The sequence below is a fragment of the Punica granatum genome, chromosome 7 (genome assembly GCF_007655135.1).
Source record: "Punica granatum isolate Tunisia-2019 chromosome 7, ASM765513v2, whole genome shotgun sequence".
Lineage (NCBI taxonomy): Eukaryota > Viridiplantae > Streptophyta > Magnoliopsida > Myrtales > Lythraceae > Punica > Punica granatum.
In genome coordinates this window covers 28,084,827-28,106,639 of record NC_045133.1, presented here as the reverse complement: position 1 = coordinate 28,106,639, position 21,813 = coordinate 28,084,827, and the positions used below count along the sequence as shown (strand labels likewise).

General features: G+C 39.7%; 3 protein-coding genes and 1 pseudogene across 10 annotated transcripts; all 4 read right to left on the bottom strand.

The window, feature by feature from the left end:
• Window positions 1–4,914: 4,914 nt before the first annotated feature.
• LOC116214600 lies at window positions 4,915–7,491 on the bottom strand (annotated as a pseudogene).
• Window positions 7,492–7,912: 421 nt separating this feature from the next.
• LOC116214984 lies at window positions 7,913–8,864 on the bottom strand. Its single transcript, XM_031550533.1, has 2 exons — window positions 8,153–8,864; window positions 7,913–8,050 (listed from the first exon to the last, which is right to left on the bottom strand). The coding sequence occupies exons 1-2, from the start codon at window positions 8,838–8,840 to the stop codon at window positions 7,950–7,952; spliced, it is 789 nt and encodes a 262-aa protein (XP_031406393.1). The 5' UTR covers window positions 8,841–8,864; the 3' UTR covers window positions 7,913–7,949.
• A 63-nt stretch (window positions 8,865–8,927) lies between these two features.
• Window positions 8,928–16,595, bottom strand: LOC116214982 (increased DNA methylation 1). Of its 3 annotated transcripts, none has more exons than XM_031550523.1 (10): window positions 16,309–16,595; window positions 15,734–15,858; window positions 12,112–15,565; window positions 11,477–11,588; window positions 11,174–11,253; window positions 10,795–11,036; window positions 10,443–10,529; window positions 10,173–10,272; window positions 9,534–9,735; window positions 8,928–9,443 (listed from the first exon to the last, which is right to left on the bottom strand). In XM_031550523.1, exons 3-10 carry the CDS (start codon window positions 15,400–15,402, stop codon window positions 9,022–9,024), a joined length of 4,536 nt encoding a protein of 1,511 aa, XP_031406383.1. In that variant the 5' UTR covers window positions 15,403–15,565; window positions 15,734–15,858; window positions 16,309–16,595; the 3' UTR covers window positions 8,928–9,021. The 3 variants fall into 3 exon arrangements, with proteins under 3 accessions (XP_031406383.1, XP_031406384.1, XP_031406385.1); XM_031550524.1 differs by having other exon boundaries at window positions 8,952–9,443; window positions 15,651–15,858; XM_031550525.1 differs by lacking the exon at window positions 15,734–15,858 and having other exon boundaries at window positions 8,952–9,443.
• Window positions 16,596–18,658: 2,063 nt separating this feature from the next.
• LOC116214983 (increased DNA methylation 1-like) lies at window positions 18,659–21,488 on the bottom strand. 6 transcript variants are annotated; one of them, XM_031550532.1, is made up of 3 exons: window positions 21,115–21,488; window positions 19,736–20,665; window positions 18,659–19,639 (listed from the first exon to the last, which is right to left on the bottom strand). In XM_031550532.1, exons 2-3 carry the CDS (start codon window positions 19,851–19,853, stop codon window positions 18,717–18,719), a joined length of 1,041 nt encoding a protein of 346 aa, XP_031406392.1. In that variant the 5' UTR covers window positions 19,854–20,665; window positions 21,115–21,488; the 3' UTR covers window positions 18,659–18,716. The 6 variants fall into 6 exon arrangements, with proteins under 6 accessions (XP_031406392.1, XP_031406390.1, XP_031406389.1 ...); XM_031550530.1 differs by having other exon boundaries at window positions 18,659–20,111; window positions 20,289–20,665; window positions 21,115–21,486; XM_031550529.1 differs by having other exon boundaries at window positions 18,659–20,363; window positions 20,541–20,665; window positions 21,115–21,486.
• Between the last annotated feature and the right edge of the window lie 325 nt (window positions 21,489–21,813).

Here is a 21,813-nt window from a genome sequence, read left to right as displayed (position 1 = left end):
CTAATATATATATATATATATATATATATACATGCAAGATTCGGTGAACCGGTATCCTTTGTTCGACTCTTCAGTTTCAACCGATCATTTTGTCCCCATATGAAATGTATCAAATATAACCCATATATATATATATATATATATTCACGAACAAATAGAAACGCATAATTTGCGTATCGATTTCTTATTCGATCTTGCCAAAGTTAGTTATTGGCTTATGTTTAAACTATGCAGTAGCTAATCAATTCAATTGGTTTTACAATTAATTTCAAATGAGTTCTTATATTTTATTATATTGTATGCATAGTATCAATATAGTATCCTAGAAAAATTTTGTAAAAAATTGAGAACTGTAAAAAAATATGTTTACTTATGCAGAAATGAAAAAAAAATTCTAGAAAATTTTACACTATTCAAATTTGTACATGAATTATAAAAGTATTTTTTTTAGTTCTCTACTTTTTCATTAGTTAATTGTTTCAATTTCTATCTTCTAGTCTATGACCTTTTTTTATTTGCTTATCTAATTATAAATTCAATTCAAAATTCACATGAATGATAATTATCTCAAAGTAAAGATTTTTCTAACTTAATATTAGTAAACATGTTTCTAAATATTTCTATAGAGAAATAAATTAAGCAAAGGAGTAAAAAATAAAGACAGGAATAAAAAAAATTAATTTTCTAAAAGTAAACACGCCTCGAAGTTTTTTTATAATTTAAGAAAGAAAATGTAAATCAAATTTTATTACATGTAATAATATGCATGCATATATGTTCTATATATATATATATCACGGAATCCCATGAGCTTTTTGCTACCAAGTTGCAAAACATTCCACGATATATGCATGCATATATATAATGCGTCTTAATTATTATTATAATATTAAAGAAAATTGAGCGAGTTAGAAGTATTGGTGTAGTAGCATAATGTGTCGAACCAAGAGGTCTTTAATTTGATCTTTATTACATAGTGATGCACGATTTCATCTCATAATTAAAAAGTTTTCATTCAATATCTCTTTTATTATTTATTAAAATTTTTATTTTATTATTATATTATAATTAAGGATCTTACCCAAAAAATAAATAATAATAAATATCATGATTGCGATTCATCATTTTATGTTGACCTCATTTAACTCTCAAGTCAAAACTGGTAATCCATTTTCAAATTCACGGATACATATGCTTGCCTTTATGTCTTACTTAGTACAGAACCACCAAAGCTAGAGAACGAGGAATCACAGCAGCCGATATCTTAGGACCGAAAATTTAATATAAAAAATGTTCTCTTTTCTCAAGTTTCATGTCAATTAGCCATTTATGCGATATATATAATATATATCATATGTATGGTTGATCGAGTAATTTTAATCATTGTGCTAGCTAGTTTTCAACTCTCATCTTATGGATATGTTTATCAACATTCTTTCATTTCACTGCGATAATATTATGCACGCAAGCGGTGTGCCGACCATGCCGCGTGTGGATGGCCATCCTGCGGCGGGCATCTCCTTTCCCACAATGCAACCTGGATTGTCTGCAACCACCCAAGAAGCAAAAGATTTAGAGACTAGCTTGAAAATACATGCATAGATATATAACCACGGTCCAACGACAAAGGCCCGACCGTAGCTCCGTGCGATGCTGTATGACGAGGAAGTTTCATGTACATGCACCGTTCCTTGAGAAGGGAGTGGCTACCTACTGGAGCTTCGACCTTCCCACCACCACCACTACCGATGATGACAATATAATCATACAAATACTGAGATGCCAGAACGTGTTTAATAAATATTCTGCTTACTTATTCTGGGCCGAAAGAAACAAGCTTTTCTTTTTTCGCTGAAACAAATTAAGCTTATTTACTGGCCAAAAAGGGCAAAAAAAAAAAAACTTACTTATTCGGCAATCGTACTATGATCTATCGGCGTGGCTTCTTTGAAAAGTCATCTTGTATTATAGCAAACAAATGACACCAAAAGTTATCCCCCGAAAAAAAAAAACCCAGAAGAAGAAAACCAAAATTAGCATGGAATTCATCCCCAAAAAAAAAAAACATATAGCTTGGGAAAAGTAAAAGAGGGAACACCTTAATTACGCATACGCGGCACAGACTATATCTTAAATTAAACCACTTTGCCCACAGATTATAAGCTTAATTCACTCAATCACAGACAGCCGAGATGATTATTTTTATTTAACAAGTGCAAACCTTGTTTTTTTTCTTTTTTTGTTGTTGGGGGGGGGGGGGGGGGGGGGGGGGGGGGGGGGGGGGGGGGGGGTGTGGTAGTTTGGTTTGCAATTTCCGAACATCTGACCTGTGAGGGACATCAACGAAGGACTCAAACTTAAGAATTGTCTCGAATTTTCGAAACCACTGTCCGCTCTTGTGTTATGGGAGTACGGACACCACCCATAATTAATTCTTAAGATAGCAAAATGATCTTGATAATAATAAAATTATATTCTTAATCAGGCTTTATGGAGAGGAAAGGGTCGTGAATTTTACCTTGTTCACTTGGTCTTGTCCTAATGGAAAATTCATTTAAATCGGTGAACATCATATGAGAAGTAAGTAACTAAGTATATTAGATATGTAACATGTGGTGTTGGCTATATATGCTTGACCCGGACTGAGTGAATTTACTTATATGAGTAATCCAACAAAACAAAACTCGATCGCTCGCTTTTTATTTATAGGAGGAGTTGTAAAGCTAAGAATTGAGAGAGATCGTGTATCATCTAGATAAATATATGTGAAAATATTTGTGATGATATTGTCATTGAGCCACTTTTTCTTTGACAAATATTAACATTATATTCTTATATATTCAGCCAAAAAAAAGAATGATTATATATACTCTTCAATATTCTAAATATTGAACTTCTTTTGCGACAGTATGGAATGGATAGAATGTAGCTCGACTCCAATTGCAAGTTGTTCAAGCTTTATATATAAAAAAATGTAATTACTCTCACACACACACACACACACACATATATATATATATATGTATATATTATATAGCCAGTCCTGTTCTCAATAAGCCCGAAATATATCATCACTATCATATATTCAAATTCAATTGATTACCAATGTGCATTCATGCTTTTCTACCATTTTTTGTTGATGCATTATTCATATTAGATATATTTAAATCTTTATATTATTTTCTTATACTTCTCTGAGAATAGGTGGTTGTACTTTCGATGTTCTTGATAATTGCCCTTGTTCTCTTTTACTACTTTTATATATATATACTCTCTATGAGCAAAATCTAAGCCCCAGAAAAGTTCAACTTTGGGCAGGGGAGGGAGGCCTAAATATTAGCCGGTTGTCAACCGAATTTTAAATTTATTCAACAAACCTAAAAATGGTAAAAAGTTGAAACTGTTTGCACACTGTTTGCTTTTTCATTTTAACCTTTTTATATTTTTGGGGTATGTTGTATAGATTTGAAATCCGGTTCACAACCAAACAACATTTACTCAGGAGGGAGAGGGGGAAGAGGGGTTGGAGAAATGGTTTCATATGGGCAGAAACTGGGCAAACATGGCAGATGCAGAACTAAGAAAGGTGATGGTCAGTCTGGGAAATTTTTAATTTATTAAATTTGATTTTTCTTTATTGTTTAGTCTTTGATTATTAAATACAAATTTTGTTTTTTGGGGGAGAACTCAGAGAGTCAGAAGAACAAATTTTGTAACCAAGCGTGACGAGTCCAATTTTGTTTAGTTATTGATTATTTTTTGCTGGATATTTTTAGTTATTGATTATTGAGCACAGGTCCGCTTGACTGAAGAATGCTTACCTTCTTTCCACCCCCAACCCAAGTGCGAAAAGTCCAAGGTGATAATTAATTAAATTTATGCGAATATATACATACGTAAGGATTTCATTTTCTCTTCTTATAAATAATGTTATATATAGTTTTGGAATATGAGACATTATTGGAGATGAAATATCACGTGAAGGCCACGTGGTAATTGGAAGGGGATGTGAGTTTTTATTCTTTTTTTTTCCTTGGGTTCGAGTGGAGAGCACACAGAAGATTGTTGCGACTTGTGAGATAATAAAGTCAGACCTGCAATGTGATGTCAGATCTTTTTTCTTCTTTTTTCCCTCAAGAAAGGCTATATATTTGCCATATAGTATGGATTAAGAATTGATAATCGATAGTTTCCTGTGAAATTTGTCCAATTTGTTTAAGTGAACTTCGGTACATGTTCTTGCATGCAATCCTTGCGTTGCTGATCATTCCCATCCAATCGATCTAACTTGCTCGATGACTTGATATGTATAATTTTATTAGAGAAGGATATTTCAACATTCTCAGATATTCCTAAATACAATAATTTTCCCTAAAAAAAATATCTTTCAGTTTCACTCTTAAATAATTTATTTAAAAGTACGGTTTTCAATAACTAGTATGATGGCATGTCGAGATATATTGTTCTCCTCTTAGATTGTAAGCCACATATGGCCTTCAGCAGCAGTACACATTCATATGTTTATGTTGTCCCCCACCTAAATCGTTCATCAGTGCACGTACGGATTAAATCAACACTCCTTTTGTTTATATTATTATTATTATGCATATGAATAGATTGATGATTATAGAGAGAAAAATGAAATAATAAATAAAAGGGAAAAAGAAAAGGGACATCATATCAAATTCAATACAGTACAATAATGATGTGGGTGGAGGTGTCTGACCGATTTCTTTCTGGTCTAAAGACCCAGGCAGTGCCTTGCCTTTCGGGTTAATTAATTTTTGTTTTATTTTATTTATTTATATTATATTTATTATACAATAATAAAAATTAAGAAATGTGCAGCGCAGTAATACACGTCCTCGCATGGCAATCAAGAAATTTCAGAATTGATATTCAGGATTACTCATGTTTCTTTAATAATTACTGTGAATTCTATTTTATTAAATTAAGTCTACATGCCTTTCATGCAATAAAAAAGAGGAGAGAATAAAAAGATAAGGGCTGAGCTTAGAGAATGGACAGAGAAGGGTTGAACTTGAGCCCCTTTCGGCCTTCGTGGGTGTATTTGGGCTTTTCTTTGCTTTTTGTTCAAAATGTCCATTTTGTAAAGTCTACTCGCTCCAGTCAGAGATTGCAGCAGGGATCACCAAACTCAAACCCCCCCGATGTGCCAGATGAGATCCCATTCGTTGACATCGATCGACATCCCAGGAGATTAACTGGCCAAAGCTCAGTACGTGGTTCTAACTAACTAATTAAGTATGGTGGCGGCGGCATGCTTCATCGTCAAAGTGATGAGAAATGACATATTATATGCGACAGGGACAAATGCTCCATACCTTCCGTCCGCTTTCTTCTTCCTCTCCATCATCCCTGCATTTGCACTTGCAGATATCTAAAAACTTGTCATTTTTGCAAATTTATATCAACACTTTAGCTAGCGTACGTGTTAGTTTAAAATATACGAGAAACCGTACGAGTTGCTGCATTCAAAAGCTAAACTCTTGACAGCCTGCAGGATGTTAGCGGAAGAAAGAGTTAAAACTTTGTATTCTGACTGATTCTTTCCGAATCTTTAAAGTACAAATCACCCTTTAGGTGCTCAAGAGTCATTCCTGAAAAAAGAATGAATGAAGAGTTTGTTTCAGTGATTGCATTAAAAAAAAAGAGAAGAAAGAATAATACCTCTGGTTTATCTATACGGTCCCGTCGAGAGAGCCAAAAAGAATTAACTGCAAAAACTTTTTGTTCGTGTTGAGTCTGTGTACTATGTCGTGTATCCCGCTGACTGCGCATAAATCAGCTGTACTGTCAATGACCCGAGATGACGTTTGGATGGATGAGAAGGAGCAGAAGAGAACTAGTCTTCCAAAGGCACAGTGGGGCTCTTCGAGCAGCTCTCCATTCGATGGAGCTCCAGTAACTGCTTCTCGGGATGACATAGCCCTGTACAAGGCCAACTTCTAAGTACCACATTATTCAAGAAGTCCTTCTTAAGATCCCAATTGATGCATAAAGCACAGAGAAAAATACGAATACATTTTTTCTTCTAGTACATGATTACAAGTCTTCTTTTTATGGCGTCGCTTGTTATTATCATCATCATGATTATTAAAGCAGAGAAAAATTCCCATCCCTCCAAGATCTAGGCACACTTTAAATGATTTCCAATCAAAATCCTCCCAGCAATACCCCTCGTATGGACTTTAAACACACGAGGATGGAGAAAGAAGCAGTTAAGCTTGGTTTCCTTCTCAAAAACACGAACCTGAGCACTTGGGAATATCCCACACGGCAATGGCTTGCGGTTCACAGCTTGGTACATGCAGTAATCTGTGGTTCTCATGGTTGACATTCATTGCTAGCATCCATGCACCTATTGTGACGTCCTCATTACTGGACATCCTGAAGCTGCCATTTAGAATAATATAATTTCAGATGCTAAGAATAATTCCCGGGGGAGGGGGGAAGAATGAGAAGAGTGATACCACATTCTTGTTCACTCAGATAGCTTGCCTGTTATTTCTGAGATTAGTGATGCTTGCGACGAAACATCAGCAGAAAGGGCATAGATTGGACCATAAGCCTGGAGAAAGTAATCTTTCCCAAGCAGCTCGTGGAGCGGCTCACACCTGCAAGAATATGAAGCCCGATTACTAAATTAGAAGGAAAGAGAAAAGGGGAATAACAAACGAAGGAGAGGATAATGCTTCAAATGATAATGAATTCCTTCCGCCAAAAGTAGTTACTGGAAAGTTATATACACGGTCATGCTTTTCAACTCGAGTCCCAACCTTACCTTCTCAATACAAAGTTCTTTACGTCTCTTTGATATGTTTTTTCAACCACAACTAGAAGAAACATTTGACGGGACGATATTAGAAATTTATCCTTGGCATCACAATGCATAATAATTACCTCAAATTCCTAGTCCAAATCCAGCATGTATTGAAAAGCCCACAGTTGTTAACTATAGTAACTTCAAAAGCATTCATTAAGGGTGACGAAAAGCAGAAGGAAAGAAAATAGAACTGACCACTTAAGTTTGGGATCCCTGAAAATTGGGCCCTTTTTCAGGCATCCAAGATAAGTTTGAGGATTTTGTGCCAAGAGTAATGAAAGGCGATCTGAAAATGGAAGATTTCATAGAATTTCAGAGGAGATTCTTGGGCTTGTTCGACAAAAAATTACCATCAAAACCATAATCCGATGCAATTGGAGTACCTGGTCTAAGACATATGTCGTCATCAGCTTTCACAAAAAACTCGGCATCATACAGAGCATAGGGCAGCCTTAAAATATGCTAACCTGCATTTAAAAAATTTTCTGTGTAAGCGAGGAAGAGACAGACAGAGGAAGGAGTACTAATTACTCGGACACTTCCTTCTCTAGTTCAAAAATATTCCATCTATTTTTTGTCCAACCAATAACAAATTCGAAAGCCAATCCTGTGGTTTCTTCCAAGCCGCAAGACATTATGCCCATCTTATCCCATCAGATCCCTAAGTAAAGAGGTTCACTATTTTTGAGTTTCCTGATAAGTAATATTTGATCCCTGCAAAGTAATGACTGCAGCATTGAAGATCTTTTCATTTTTCGATTACCCGATTGGTGATGAATCTATTCATATCGCAAGTTAGAAGTGGTCCGAGATGGCATAACCGAGTTGTAGTCCCAATTCTAGAACTGGAAAGTCGCTTTCTTTTTCTTATAGGAAACTATCTTTTCGAGACAAACTTCTGACTTCTCTGATTGACCAATATATTCGTCCCGCAATGCTATTTATCAGTTCATAGTATGGCGTACGCTGCCGATCTATTCAAGCTATTTCCACTTATAATCGGCAGATTTTCTCCTTTTCAGAGGCTATAATATTATACGGTAGCTTCACTTCTGCACGCATCAATGCGGAGGCAATATCTCTGAGTTTCCACCTCTTTGATTCAGTATAACTCATAACAACAGCTTTGACTGAAGTGTATCCAATTGCATGTGACTGACAAAGCTCGAATTGGAAGTTCACAGCCGCTAATTGATTCCTTAACTGTAGATACAAACTGATGCTTCAGATCGGTGATAAACGACGCGATAATACTTCTGGCTTATGAATTGTTTCCTACTACTGTGGAAGATGACTGTAACATACCGTATAAGGCCTGCACGATCAGATGGAAACCAAGTCTGCCGTAGAGATCTCCTGCAACCGCCGGATCTGTATCGAAAGCCCTCACCTCATGCCTCTCCACTGCTTCTTCCCGGTCATTTCTGTCGATCAACGATCTTCCCCTGCGAGCGCTACCTTCTCTGTCCCATGAAACGCAGACAGTCAGTGACCGAGAATGAGTGCACCTGAACTGGCGAGCAGGTCTGGTATAGGCAATGATGCCAAAGATGAAGCCAGAGTGACCGCGTACGGAGAAGCAAAACAGGAACATGGCAGCGGCAGCTCTGAAGGAGGATGGACGGCCGTGGCCAGGGTGAACTTTACAAGATGAATTCATGGGGCTCTGCACTCGTCGCTTGAAAATGAGGAGGATGAGGAGGAGAAGCCTTAGGAATGGGAGGATAGAGCGGTAGTTATCATCATCACCGGCCGGGCACTCAGGAAAGAGAGCGACGAGCTGGAGTTTGCTTGAGGATTGTGATGAGTGGAGCCGGTGAAGTAAGCTGAAAGGCTTCCGTTCGTTATGGCGTTGGTTTCCGCAAAACAGAAATCGCTTTTGGCGCCGTAATGACTTACCGTTCCATCCCAACTCACTACCTAAAATTTTGAGTAGGCAACATGTTCGGATTGGACCAATCCGTAAACTCGGATGCGAGAAGTGGTTGGGCATCGCATCTCTCGATATAAGAATCCGGAATAGACAGTGCTATCGTTTTCCCCAATTCATCCCAATATTACCATAGAAACTTCCTTTGAATTTAAGAAGCATACCATCACATTCTACTGATCAAGGGAGCCAACAGATTACACCAAAAATATGCATTTCGTCATTTCTTAATTCACCGTTCACTTCACAAGGCCTCCGAGACTGTTCCTCGGAACGAGACCTGTTTTAGACCATATACAGATGGGCTAACACCGGCATTACACACCGACTCTGTGCAGGACGGCTTCAAAAACTGGTCCCGCAGAATAGTTAATCCTAAAACTACCTTTGGACCTTTGGAATCGATCTCTGGTCTACCAGGGACTAAACCATCTTTATTTACAGGCTTGACGATTATTGTCTGATCAACTCTTTTGGGCTTTCCTTGCGCAACAGGCTGCTCCATGCTATTGATTTTTTCCCCCAAGATGTCGTCCTTGTTATGAGGTTCTCCCTGGGGCTGATGCTCCGATTTGATGGCAGGGATGACTTCTGAATCTGGGGCATCATTTATTGAGAGTTGATGCGTGTTAGCTTCCTTAGCAAAATCCTCAAGTCCGACATGTCCTGCAACGAATTTTACAAGTCCTCAGCAAAGTCAGATTAGTAATGGAAACGGATCGCCAGAGCATTCACTTGACCAAGAGACTCATTCACCTGTTCGAGTATCTGCATTATGGCTTTGAAAAAGAGGCTTTTTGAGAAGGATCGTCCCGGGGAACACCATCAAGTTGATCTTCTTCAGGCTCTGTTTCTCATCCTTCTCCACAATCTCAAAGTTAAAGCCCTTGGTCCATGTTTCTACCAGCTCCGGAATGGCAGCTATCACAAGCTTCTCCACTTTCAAAGATATCAGGAGCTGCAAACAGAAAAGGAATAGATATATATATAGTAACAATCTATTGAAGAGTACACTTAGAGGCCATGCAACCGTAATAAATTTCATTTGGCACGGGGAATCGGAATCAGAGGCCTAAACGAATCACCATATGGGATTCCACCATTTTATAGAGTCATTTCCTAACATTCCTTTTCTGTGCCTAGGGAAAAACACTATGTAACGCCACGTGAATTAATGCGAGAGTCCTTGAACATGGAATCACCATAAAAGGTGCAGCCACGATATCCTTTCATAATATCATGGAATTGTATGCCCTTTCACTGCAGAGCAGTTCAGTCCATAACTAAGCGAACTATACCTCTTCCAAAGCAGTCATAAGTCGTTTCATAATATCATGGAATTGTATGCCCTTTCACTGCAGAGCAGTACACAGTCCATAACTAAGCTAAATATACCTCTTCCAAAGCAGTCATAAGGCGTCTACACATTCCTCGGCGTCGAAATTTGCTGCAGGTTGCAATGAGGGGCATCTCAGCAACTGCTACTCCATGCAGCCTGCAACAACACGTTGTCATCATGCGCCAACATAGAGGTACAACAAGAGACTGATGACACGCCACAAATACAAAGGACACAATGAGAGTTTATTAAATTCCTTTCTCATAGTGGAAAAAATCAATTACGGGGCTATCTGTATTGAATGTACATGATGGATAAGCCAAGACCTGACAGAGGCAGCAGTTATCAGCACATCATCCTTCTCCAGGACCATTGTGCAGAATCCTTGAAAGTTCAAGCGCGCAAACTCTGACCTGAAATTGATGAAGAAAGCAGAAAGTTTAATATTAACAATGTCTACAAACTTTCCTGCCAAATTTATCTTTCCATTAACCTTGCAAGAACAGAAACAGCAACAAAACCTTTCATAGACTATGAGAAGGTGGCTAGCTCCACACTGCTTCATATTAGTTGGATAATGAGAGCATGCTAAACTATAAACAATCAAAATAACATAGTTTGCAAGAGTATGGACTGCATGAAGATACAAGATGCAGAAGTAAACCCCAAGGTTCTTACCCCCAATTATACATAACATGGGGTATCATATCTATGCCCGTCCTCAGATCCACCATTGATGCAAAACATTCCTCCACTATAGAGAGAGCAACAGCTAGCTTCGAGTTGCATTCTGCCTTCAGGGCAAACCTTTGAGCAGAATGAACCTTTTGGTCATCATGGATGCATCGAAGAAGTGTCCATGAATAACCATCAGCAATGTGATTAATGAGACCAATGCGAGAATGAAGCCCAGATTGAACCTATGAAGAAAGCAAACAATTTTAGTTCGATCGCAGCGACAAAGAAGAGTAAAGAAGAAAAACATCCACACAGCAGACAGTCCCCTCTTTTAAAATGGATTTATGTAAAGAAGAAAAATGAGAAACACAAATAATACCTCCCGGCAGCTTCCACCACAAAACCAAGCGTCAGAGACCACTGGATCCAATTTTTTTTCTTTCATGCATGACTCGTGATCTGTAGGATAATTATCAAAGTGAATGAATCTAGCAAGAGAACTCCACACGCAGAAAGATGTGTAATGTATATCAGAAGCCAAACCATGCTTAACTAAAAGGGAAATTAATGGCTTGAAACGGAGGGCTCACAGAAGAAAAGGTCAATGGCAGGCAAACATCATAATTGAACCAATCAGTGAAAATTCGGGCAACTAAGCATACGATGAAGAAAGAAGTATTACATTTATGCTCACACTGTGAGCACTTCCGTGCATCAGAAGAACTCCTGTCGACCAGACATCCACACATGCGACAGGTACAATTAGCGCAATACCAATTGCCTTCTGGGAGGTCCTGCAGTGTCAAAATTAAAGTAAACCATAGGTTAACCAGCAAATTTGATGAACACAATAATCACCTATCTTCCATGTATTCTGCTTACACCATTACACCAGAAGATAAACTGACAGGACGATTGCATATCCTGAAGAGCAAAGCAATGTTTATGGCATATATATATATATATAACAGAGTTGTAGCAGAAGGGATCTGCAAAGCTCATCCAAAGGAGGATATGATAAATAGTTTAATGATGTTGCATTATGCAAAATAATTATCTTTGTATGTATTTTGCCTGCACCTGAAGCTCGACTGATAGTGACAATTGCATATATCCTAAAGAGCAAAGGAAAAGGAAAGAGAGGGAGGGGGGGAGGAGAGAGAGAGTTGCAGCAGAAAAGATATTTGAAAGCCCATTTAAAGAGGATGCGATAAATCATATACTGATTTGCATTTTGCAATTTAATAAAGATTAAGAAGAAACCTCGATTAAGGAAAAAAAAAAGAGCTGTCAATCATAAAAGTAAAAAGGGCCTACCTCAGTTAACAAGCATGCCTGATGAAAAGTAGAAGGGCAATTATCACAGCATATCAATTCGCCCCCATCACCACATAGTCCACAAGAATCATCATTCTGATCATTATCATCAGCTTGGTGGGTTAGCTTCCCACTCTTTCTGGACTTGTACTCAGATGACCAAGCTTGAAGCTCACACAAAGTAAAGGGCTCTCCAGATTCCATGAAAAGACTAAGACAAGGACGGTTCAGCTTGAAACCAGCATGAATCTTGAACTGACTGAGTGACAGCACCTCATTACAACAGTTGCAAATAATGCCATCCATGGTAACTCGGCCATCTTTTACCAGAGTCTTATTTTTTGGATCACGATATTGGATCACATCCTTGGGAGATATGACACCAGAATTAATTAACCATGACAACACTGATCTAGCACCTAACAAAGACCACTTTCCCTCTAAGGAGAGCTTCCCTGCCTTTCCCAGCTGACGTGGAAGCAGCCTGCACCCACCAGTCTTGCTTTTCATCATTCTTCTAACCCTTGATTTGCAACCCTTCCTTTTAGGCTTGGATCCACTGAGGCTTGCACTTACCTCCTTGTTCTTTATTATTGCAGAAACCAATAGCTCATCATCATCAATTTCACATTTTCGTGATCTTTTCTTTCCTTTCTCTATATCATCGCAACGCTGATGGATTTTCTTCTGTTTTACCCTTTTCTTCTCAAACTGATGCTCGGAGAAACTGATAGAGGACTTGTAGCTTCCCTGGCTTCTTGCTTCGGCCTCCACTCGTTCCTGCTTCTGATCCAGCTCTAATTGAGAAAGAGATGCATCGACATCCAGAGGCTTGGCCTTATCATGAGGCTGGCCAATTATCGGAGTCTTATGCAATTCTATTGATTTTATTTCGGATATCTTTTTCAATCTCCTTCTTATTTTCTTCTTCAAAATAACATCTACAACACTGCACTGATTAGTCTCCTTTCCATTATTTCCAGACTGTTCTGTGTCATTTAAATCAATTTGTTCCACATTCTCTGACAGAATTTTGCATGATTTACAACCGCTTAAGATGCAAGAATTAGGGCAGTCCGGATGATCACCCTGCAATGTTGCCAGATTATGTCCCATCTCATCAGTTCCTTGCTCTTCATGTGAATAATTTTTACTCTCCCACGCAACAATTGACGTATCTTGTACAAGCTCCCTGTGCCTTTCAACATTTTCCAGGTCATGCGAAAAGAAACTTGCCTTGCCATCTGAATGAGGGAAAGCTAATGCCAAAGCATCGGGCAAGGAGTAAACGCTTCCCGAACGAGGAAAATTATTGTTGCAAGGACTGGGCATAGCATTAACAGCATCTGTTACAGAATTCAGTGTTAGTAAAGGGTTCCCACCATCAATTTCATCACAGTGTCTCCCTCGAATCCCTTCGCCAGTTTCCATCAAACCATCATCATTGACAGTAGGCATGTAAACTGATGTTCCAAGCAGTGATCTTTCTGTCTCTTCAGTTCTCTGAAAACTAGATTGTAAGAAATATTCACCATGAGACTGCTTGGGAAAAGCATCTGCTTTCCCATCAAGTACTGCTACCCCACTATCTGAAGGGTGAGACCAGTCAGAAATTAAACCAGGAAATTGGCCCCCAAAAAGCAGGCTTGCTTTGAAATCTCCACATTTCAACCCCAGAACTGTATCCCTTTTCTCATTTTTGTCATTGAAAAGTCTCACCTTACATTCTGCTGGGTGAGAGAGGAGACCTGACAATTGCCCCTGAGCGAGTTTGTTCATCTTAACACCTCCGCGGTTCAATGCTAAAACACTACCCCTCATGCCGTACTTGTCTGCGCATTTCAACCCCAGAACTGTATCTCTTTTCTCATTTATGTCATTAAAGTGTCTCTCCTTACTTTCTACGGGGTGAGAGAGGGGACCTGGCAATTGCCTCTGAGCATGCTCGTTCATGTTAACATCTCCACAGTTCAATGCAGTTCCTCTCCGGCCGTCCTTGCCATTTGCATGACTCAACCCTAAAACAACATTTCTCTTCTCGTATTTGTCAACGAGCAAATTACATTTTGCTTTCACAACCTCTCCTTTTCTTAGCATGCCAATCTTTTTATCAATGAAGATGACGGTTACAAAGGGATTCAGGATATTCCACTGTTGAACCAGGGATCTAGAAACACCCAATTGATTCTGTTCTATCTTCATACTCATTAGTGTATCATATAACTCTGAAAAGAACAGAGTTATATCATTCCAACCTTGACCATCATCTTGCTGCAACATAACATATCTGTCAGCCAATAGAATTTCCCCACATGCTTTCCATACTTTTGAAAATTCACGAAATGATCTCCCTGCAGGTGATCTGTACTTGGACTCCAGATAGCGCCTGCAAGGTCTTTTATGTTTTGTGATAAGCCAGCCAGCAGCTTTAAGTAAGTCAAGAGCATAAGAAAAGAGAAGAGGACGGGGATCCTTCGCAGCATCTGACTCCACAATGCTAGATGATCCCAAGCCTGGGATATCATAGTCCATTGTCCTCTCATCTGCCTGTGCAGCATACTCCAACTGGCCTCCAACACAAGGAGATTGACTTGCAACCAACAGCCTTGTTGCATAACTCTCCTGGGAAACAGGTGATGCAATAGCTTTACTAGCATGGACCTCCTTCCCAAGGTTTCCATCTAAGGCAAGAAACCTGCCATTTAAGGCATCTGTAATTCCCACACTAACTTCTCCATTCGTTGCCACATTCTGTTTTAGCAGGTAATAATTCCAAGCAACCCCTTGACGAAAAGATTCGACTAAAGGAAATGTGGCAGTATGGAAGACGGAATCTGCACCATGGGGAGTACCGGAGATGCTTTCATAGGAGATCATTGATGAGTTGAGAACTTTTTCATCAATTACAGCACCAGAAGGTTGCTCAACTGATAATTTCGTCTGCTCAAGAAAAACATGGGGATTACTCATCTGTTGGATAGCAAAATCATCTGAGAAACATCTTACAGCAGAATTCCCTCTGCCATCGTCATTCACAGTAACAGGCTCGGGCAGGGACAATATGTTCGGAGAGGACTGACTGGTTAAAGCAGAGCAATCACTGTTCGAGCAAATTGATGAATCCGTGTTCTTGCTCAAGGGGCATTCAAAGTTGAAAGCACCAGAAAACTTTCTACCTCCGTCATTCCCGGGATGGTATCCGAGAAATACCTCCCTAAAAATACGACGCTCATCAGTTGATCCCTCAAAACCATCATCAAAGAAATTCTCGATCCCGTTATCGAAAAACATCTCTATCAACCAGGTGATTGGCACTTCATCTCCAGTCTCTTCAGTCCTTTGCTCAGAACACGGTTGTAATCATGTTGGCAGGATCTGCCCCAGCTTCTGACTAAATTCTTTCAGCATGCACTAGTCCAAAACACAGCTCACCAAAAAAAATTTCTTGTACAACCTGCAATATCAATTAACATCGAAGATAAGAAGGCAGCAAAAACATTATTAAATGTGGCAATAAGCTCACATTTATAAAATGATACCCGAAATGGTGGTTGCAACTGCCATTCCTCCCCTCTTAAACACCCTCCCCCTAACTTCTAAGCATCATTTCATCTCTGCCTACCTGATATTCAAGCTCTCCTGAGAATTTCAGGAACTACAAACGGCAGCTAGTAAGATAAAGTTGGCTTCTTTTCACCAATCCTAAAGAAAGGAGCTTCATTTCTTCATGCATTGGAGCAGCAATCCCTGTCAGACCCAATTCAGCTATTCAATTATTCAAAATGACACAAAATTTAGGATGGCATGATTTATACGTCTCACAAATGGCAGCTAATCAGATAAAGGTGCTTGATTCCGTGGTGCATTATGGAGAAGCACTCCCAGACCAAATTCAGCCATTCAATTTCAGCAAGAAATGTTATGAAACTAGAAAGATAACGAGAATTTCCCGGCTTGGAGAAGCTTGGCAATCGAGAAATGGACAGGATCTCAAGAAAACCAGTGAGGAAATCAGTGAGCACCATACGAAGTAAAATAGTTTTACTGTTCAATTCTCGCATTCATCAGCCAGGAGCTCACTAAATCGGCAAAGAGAATCAACTATCAGGGTAACAGATCATCCTACTGAGCTGCATTCGAGCACTCCGACCAAAGGAAAGCTGAAATTCGACAAAACCTCTCCAGAGATCAGCTCACCTCAGGCAATGCGGGTCAGCGGCAGCCTCGCAACCAGAAGAGGGGAGCTTTAGGGTTTCCAGCAATGAAAAGGGCGGAGCCAGAAGGGGAAAATGGGCCAAGATTTCGCCTGGTTTGTCTCCCAACCCACTCGCCGCAAGTGAAGAATTTGGAGAAGAGAGAGAGAGAGAGAGAGAGAGAGAGAGGGAGGAAGGGAGCTTTGGATAGCTCGAACTATGCTCTCAATTACAACAGGTAGAGAGAGAACTAACTTTCTGTTTTCTCTCTCTACTTCCTCTCTTTCCATGTGAGTATTATGTCATGCCATACGTGTGTGTGTATGAATCTCTCTCTCTCCACTTCTGCTTGTCTCTTTGCGTTCTCTGATTTTTATAAGCTATGCATTGCTGGGTAGAAAAGTTTAATGTAAATCCACCTCGAAAGTACATATATTAGAGCAAGTCTAATACTTGACACTAAGATGAGTGCCAATGTGAGTCCCTTACTTGTCGCACATCAGCGCCACGCGAAAAATATTGATATTAGCATCCTTATTTACAAATTCACTCTAATGTTGACACTCTATTTAGGTGTCAATGTGACCTAAACAACTATTTAATCTTTAAAAACTAATAATGTTAATTAAAATAATTAATTAACAAATTTCAAATTAATTAATTAATTACGGTAGATAAAAAATTATTTAATTAATTAAATAAAACTTAGAAATAATAAATATTACCACGATTACATAATTAGCACGACTACATAATTAGCACGATTACATAATAAATATTGTCGCGATTACATAATTAGCATGATTAGCTATACTTAGCCATAATTTTTTTGATAACATTATCAATTGCAGCACGTTGCAGTTCATTCACGGTTGATGTGTCTGTAGTAAGCATGTCCCTCTCCCTGTCCTTGAGGGCCTTCAATTCATTTAATAAATTTTTCTGACTTGCTTGTTCAAATTTTAACGGATTTTTGTCTCTGCTCAACGGGTGGGTCTTGCAGTCAAGCTCCTTTTGCCTTTGCACTTGAGGGTTGCTTCCACCTCTTCCTCGAAAGCAACTCTGATGGTTGCCTTCGATTTTCCCTTATTCTTCCTCTTTGTTGCTTTGTTGCCTTGAGGATGATGCAACGGAAACTCCACAACTATTCCCTCGGTCATTGCCGTTTCGGGGTTTGACGAAGTCGAGTACGCCCCATAGGCACTTGTCTTAGCTCGATTTGAACTTTTGCTACTGGTGTTAAGAACTTTTCATTATTCTTGGTGTTTGAGGATGCTCTAGTGCCCTTCAAAAGTGAAGTCATTCATATGCTTTATTGACCAGTGCGTACGAGCCAACTCCATTATGTTGTCTTCATTCCACCCACTTTGTCGCTGACTATTTGCTTCTCAATAGAGTCCCATGAAACCTTTAACGGCCTAACTGATGGTGCCCTGGCGTTTTTTCATCGCCATTATTGGTATGGTAACGGGGCATTGTTGTTTTGCTCGCAATAGTTGTACACCCAATCCCAATACGCACTGATCTTTTGGTTGGTGCCCTTAACAAGATCTTGTGATGTATTCAACCATGCGATGATCATCATGTCATCCTCTTCCCATGACCATAGCTAATTTTGGCGGCTAGGTTGTTGAACTTCTTGCACTCTATCGTCAAGGTCGATAGCATGACTGAATTGCCGACTAAATTGATTGAATTCTGATGTTGGGGTGAAATTAGGACATTGATCCGATGATCCCAACACTTGCGGATCTTGAAGCTGACCTTCCCATAAATTGTGAATCTTTAGGAAAAAATTGAATTTGGGGTTGATAATAAGGGAACTAATCATTTGGATTCGTGAAGTTTGGATTTGGGTTTTCGTTGGGATTCATAATTTTCTCGGGAGAGAGGAGGTACAAAAATGAGTTTGGATGAATGAAAATTGAGTAGAAAAATCAAAATTTTTGAGATGAGATGTATATTCATCGGAGATTTTATTTTTTTTTTTACAAATTGCAACAGCCCTTTCACTCAAAATAATAAATATATATTTTTTTTTCTTTTACAAAAATATAATTGGTCAAAGAGCAACGGCTCTTTGACTAGTTTAATTTTTTTTTAAAAGGAACAGGCCGTGTGGGCCGAGGCCTGCTCCAATTCTCCCCGCACTCCCCTGGCAGTGCCGCCACGTGGATCCCGTCCAGCGGGTGTGCCGTGCTGGCATGTGGCGGGACCGACACCCATTTTCAGGCCCGCTGGACCTGCTCTTAAGTTGGTATAGTGAGGCAAGTTCTTTTGTAGTTCCCATTCTTTCCATGGACGAGTATGGTCAATGAAGAGAAGGGTGAAGAGACAGTTACCGGGGCCTATTATGTCCGCGAGCGTCAAAGCCCGTGTAGTTTGGTTAGTTCGTGAATGAAATCTAGTTTACTAAAACAAGAGAATAGGATGAAGCGAATGATATTGGATCACATCCTTGGGAGATATGACACCAGAATTAATTAACCATGACAACACTGATCTAGCACCTAACAAAGACCACTTTCCCTCTAAGGAGAGCTTCCCTGCCTTTCCCAGCTGACATGGAAGCAGCCTGCACCCACCAGTCTCGCTTTTCATCATTCTTCTAACCCTTGATTTGCAACCCTTCCTTTTAGGCTTGGATCCACTGAGGCTTGCACTTACCTCCTTGTTCTTTATTATTGCAGAAACCAATAGCTCATCGTCATCAATTTCACATTTTCGTGATCTTTTCTTTCCTTTCTCTATATCATCACAACGCTGACGGATTTTCTTGTGTTTTACCCTTTTCTTCTCAAACTGGTGCTCAGAGAAACTGATAGAGGACTTGTAGCTTCCCTTGCTTCTTGCTTCGGCCTCCACTCGTTCCTGCTTCTGATCCAGCTCTAATTGAGAAAGAGATGCATCGACATCCAGAGGCTTGGCCTTATCATAAGGCTGGCCAATTATCGGAGTCTGATGCAATTCTATTGATTTTATTTCAGAAATCTTTTTCAATCTCCTCCTTACTTTCTTCTTCAAAATAACATCTACAACACTGCACTGATTAGTCTCCTTTCCATTATTTGCAGACTGTTCTGTGTCATTTAAATCAATCTGTTCCACATTCTCTGACAGAATTTTGCATGATTTGCAACCGCTTAAGAAGCAAGAATTAGGGCAGTCCGGATGATCACCCTGCAATGTTGCCAGATTATGTCCCATCTCATCAGTTCCTTGCTCTTCACGTGAATAATTTTTACTCTCCCACGCAACAATTGACGTATCTTGTACAAGCTCCCTGTGCCTTTCAGCATTTTCCAGGTCATGCGAAAAGAAACTTGCCTTGCCATCTGAATGAGGGAAAGCTAATGCCAAAGCATCAGGCAAGGAGTAAACACTTCCTGAACGAGGAAAATTATTGTTGCAAGGACTGGGCATAGCATTACCACCATCTGTTACAGAATTCAGTGTTAGTAAAGGTTTCCCACCATCAATTTCATCACAGTGCCTCCCTCGAATCCCTTCGCCAGTTTCCATCAAACCATCGTCATTGACAGTAGGCATGTAAACTGATGTTCCAAGTAGTGATCTTTCTGTCTCTTCAGTTCTCTGAAAACTAGATTGTTAGAAATTTTCACCATGAGACTGCTTGGGAAAAGCATCTACTTTCCCATCAAGTTCTGCTACCCCGCTATCTGAAGGGTGAGACCAGTCAGAAAATAAACCAGGAAATTGGCCCCCAAAAAGCAGGCTTGCTTTGAAATCTCCACATTTCAACCCCAGAACTGTAACGGAGAGTGAGAGAGCACTCGAGCTGACTAGCTGAAACGGAGAGTGACTCATATGATGAAAGAAAGACCAGCAATAAAGGGAACGATGAGTGAAATGGAAAGAAAAAGCACAAGCAGATGCATGAAAGAAATGGTGGTTGCAACTGCCATTCCTCCTGCCTTAAACACACTGCCCCTAACTTCTAAGCATCATTTCATCTCTGCCTACCTGGTATTCAAGCTCTCCTGAGAATTTCAGGAACTACAAACAGAGAGAGAGAGAGAGAGCACTCGAGCTGACTAGCTGAAACGGAGAGCGACTCATATGATGAAAGAAAGACCAGCAATAAAGGAAACAATGAGTGAAATGGAAAGAAAATGCACGAGCAAATGCATGAATGAAATGGTGGTTGCAACTGCCATTCCTCCTGTCTTAAACACACTCCCCCTAACTTCTAAGCATCATTTCATCTCTGCATACCTGATATTCAAGCTCTCCTGAGAATTTCAGGAACTACAAACGGCAGCTAGTAAGATAAAGTTGGCTTCTTTTCACCAATCCAAAAGAAAGGAGCTTCATTTCGTCGTGCATTGGAGCAGCAATCCCTGTCAGACCCAATTCAGCTATTCAATTATTCAAAATGACACAAAATTAGGATGGCGTGATCTATACGTCTCACAAATGGCAGCTAATCAGATAAACGGTGCTTGATTCCGTGGTGCATTACGGAGAAGCACTCTCAGACCAAATTCAGCCATTCAATTTCAGCGAGAAATGTTATGAAACTAGAAAGATAACGAGAATTTCCCGGCTTGGAGAAGCTTGGCAATCGAGAAATGGACAGGATCTCAAGAAAACCAGTGAGGAAATCAGTGAGCACCATACCGACTAAAATAGTTTTACTGTTAAATTCTCGCATTCATCAGCCAGGAGCTCACTAAATCGGCAAGAGAATCAACTATCAGGGTAACAGATCATCCTACTGAGCTGCATTCGAGCACTCCGACCAAAGGAAAGCTGAAATTCGACAAAACCTCCGCAGAGATCAGCTCACCTCAGGCAATGCGGGTCAGCGGCAGCCTCGCAACCAGAAGAGGGGAGCTTTAGGATTTCCAGCAATGAAAAGGGCAGAGCCAGAAGAGGAAATAGGGCCAAGATTTCGCCTGGTTTGTCTCCCAACCCACTCGCCGCAAGTGAAGAAGATGGAGGAGAGAGAGAGAGAGAGGGAGGGAGGGAGGGAGCTTTGGAGAGCCCGAACCATGCTCTCAAGTACAACAAACGGCAATGGCGTTAACACACGCTCGAGAGAGAGAGAACTAACCTTCTTTTTTCTCTCTCTACTTCCTCTCTTTCCATGTGAGTATTATGTCATGCTATATGTGCGTGTATGAATCTTTCTCTCCACTTCTGCTCGTCTCTTTGCGTTCTCTGATTTTTATAAGCTAATGCATTGCTGGGTAGAAGAAGTTTCATGTAAATCCACTTTAAAAGTACATATACATTAGAACAATGCCGGGCACCAAGATGAGGGCTAATGTGTGTGTCCCTTCCTTGCCATACCGGCGTCACGCCGAAAATATTGACATGGGTACCCTCATTTACAAATTCACTCCAATGTTGACACTTCATTTAACTGTCAATAGGAACCCACACAACTATTTAATCTTTTAAAACTAATTATGTTAATTAACAAATTTTAAATAAATAAATAAAACTTAGTAATAATAAATATTATCACGATTACATAATTAGC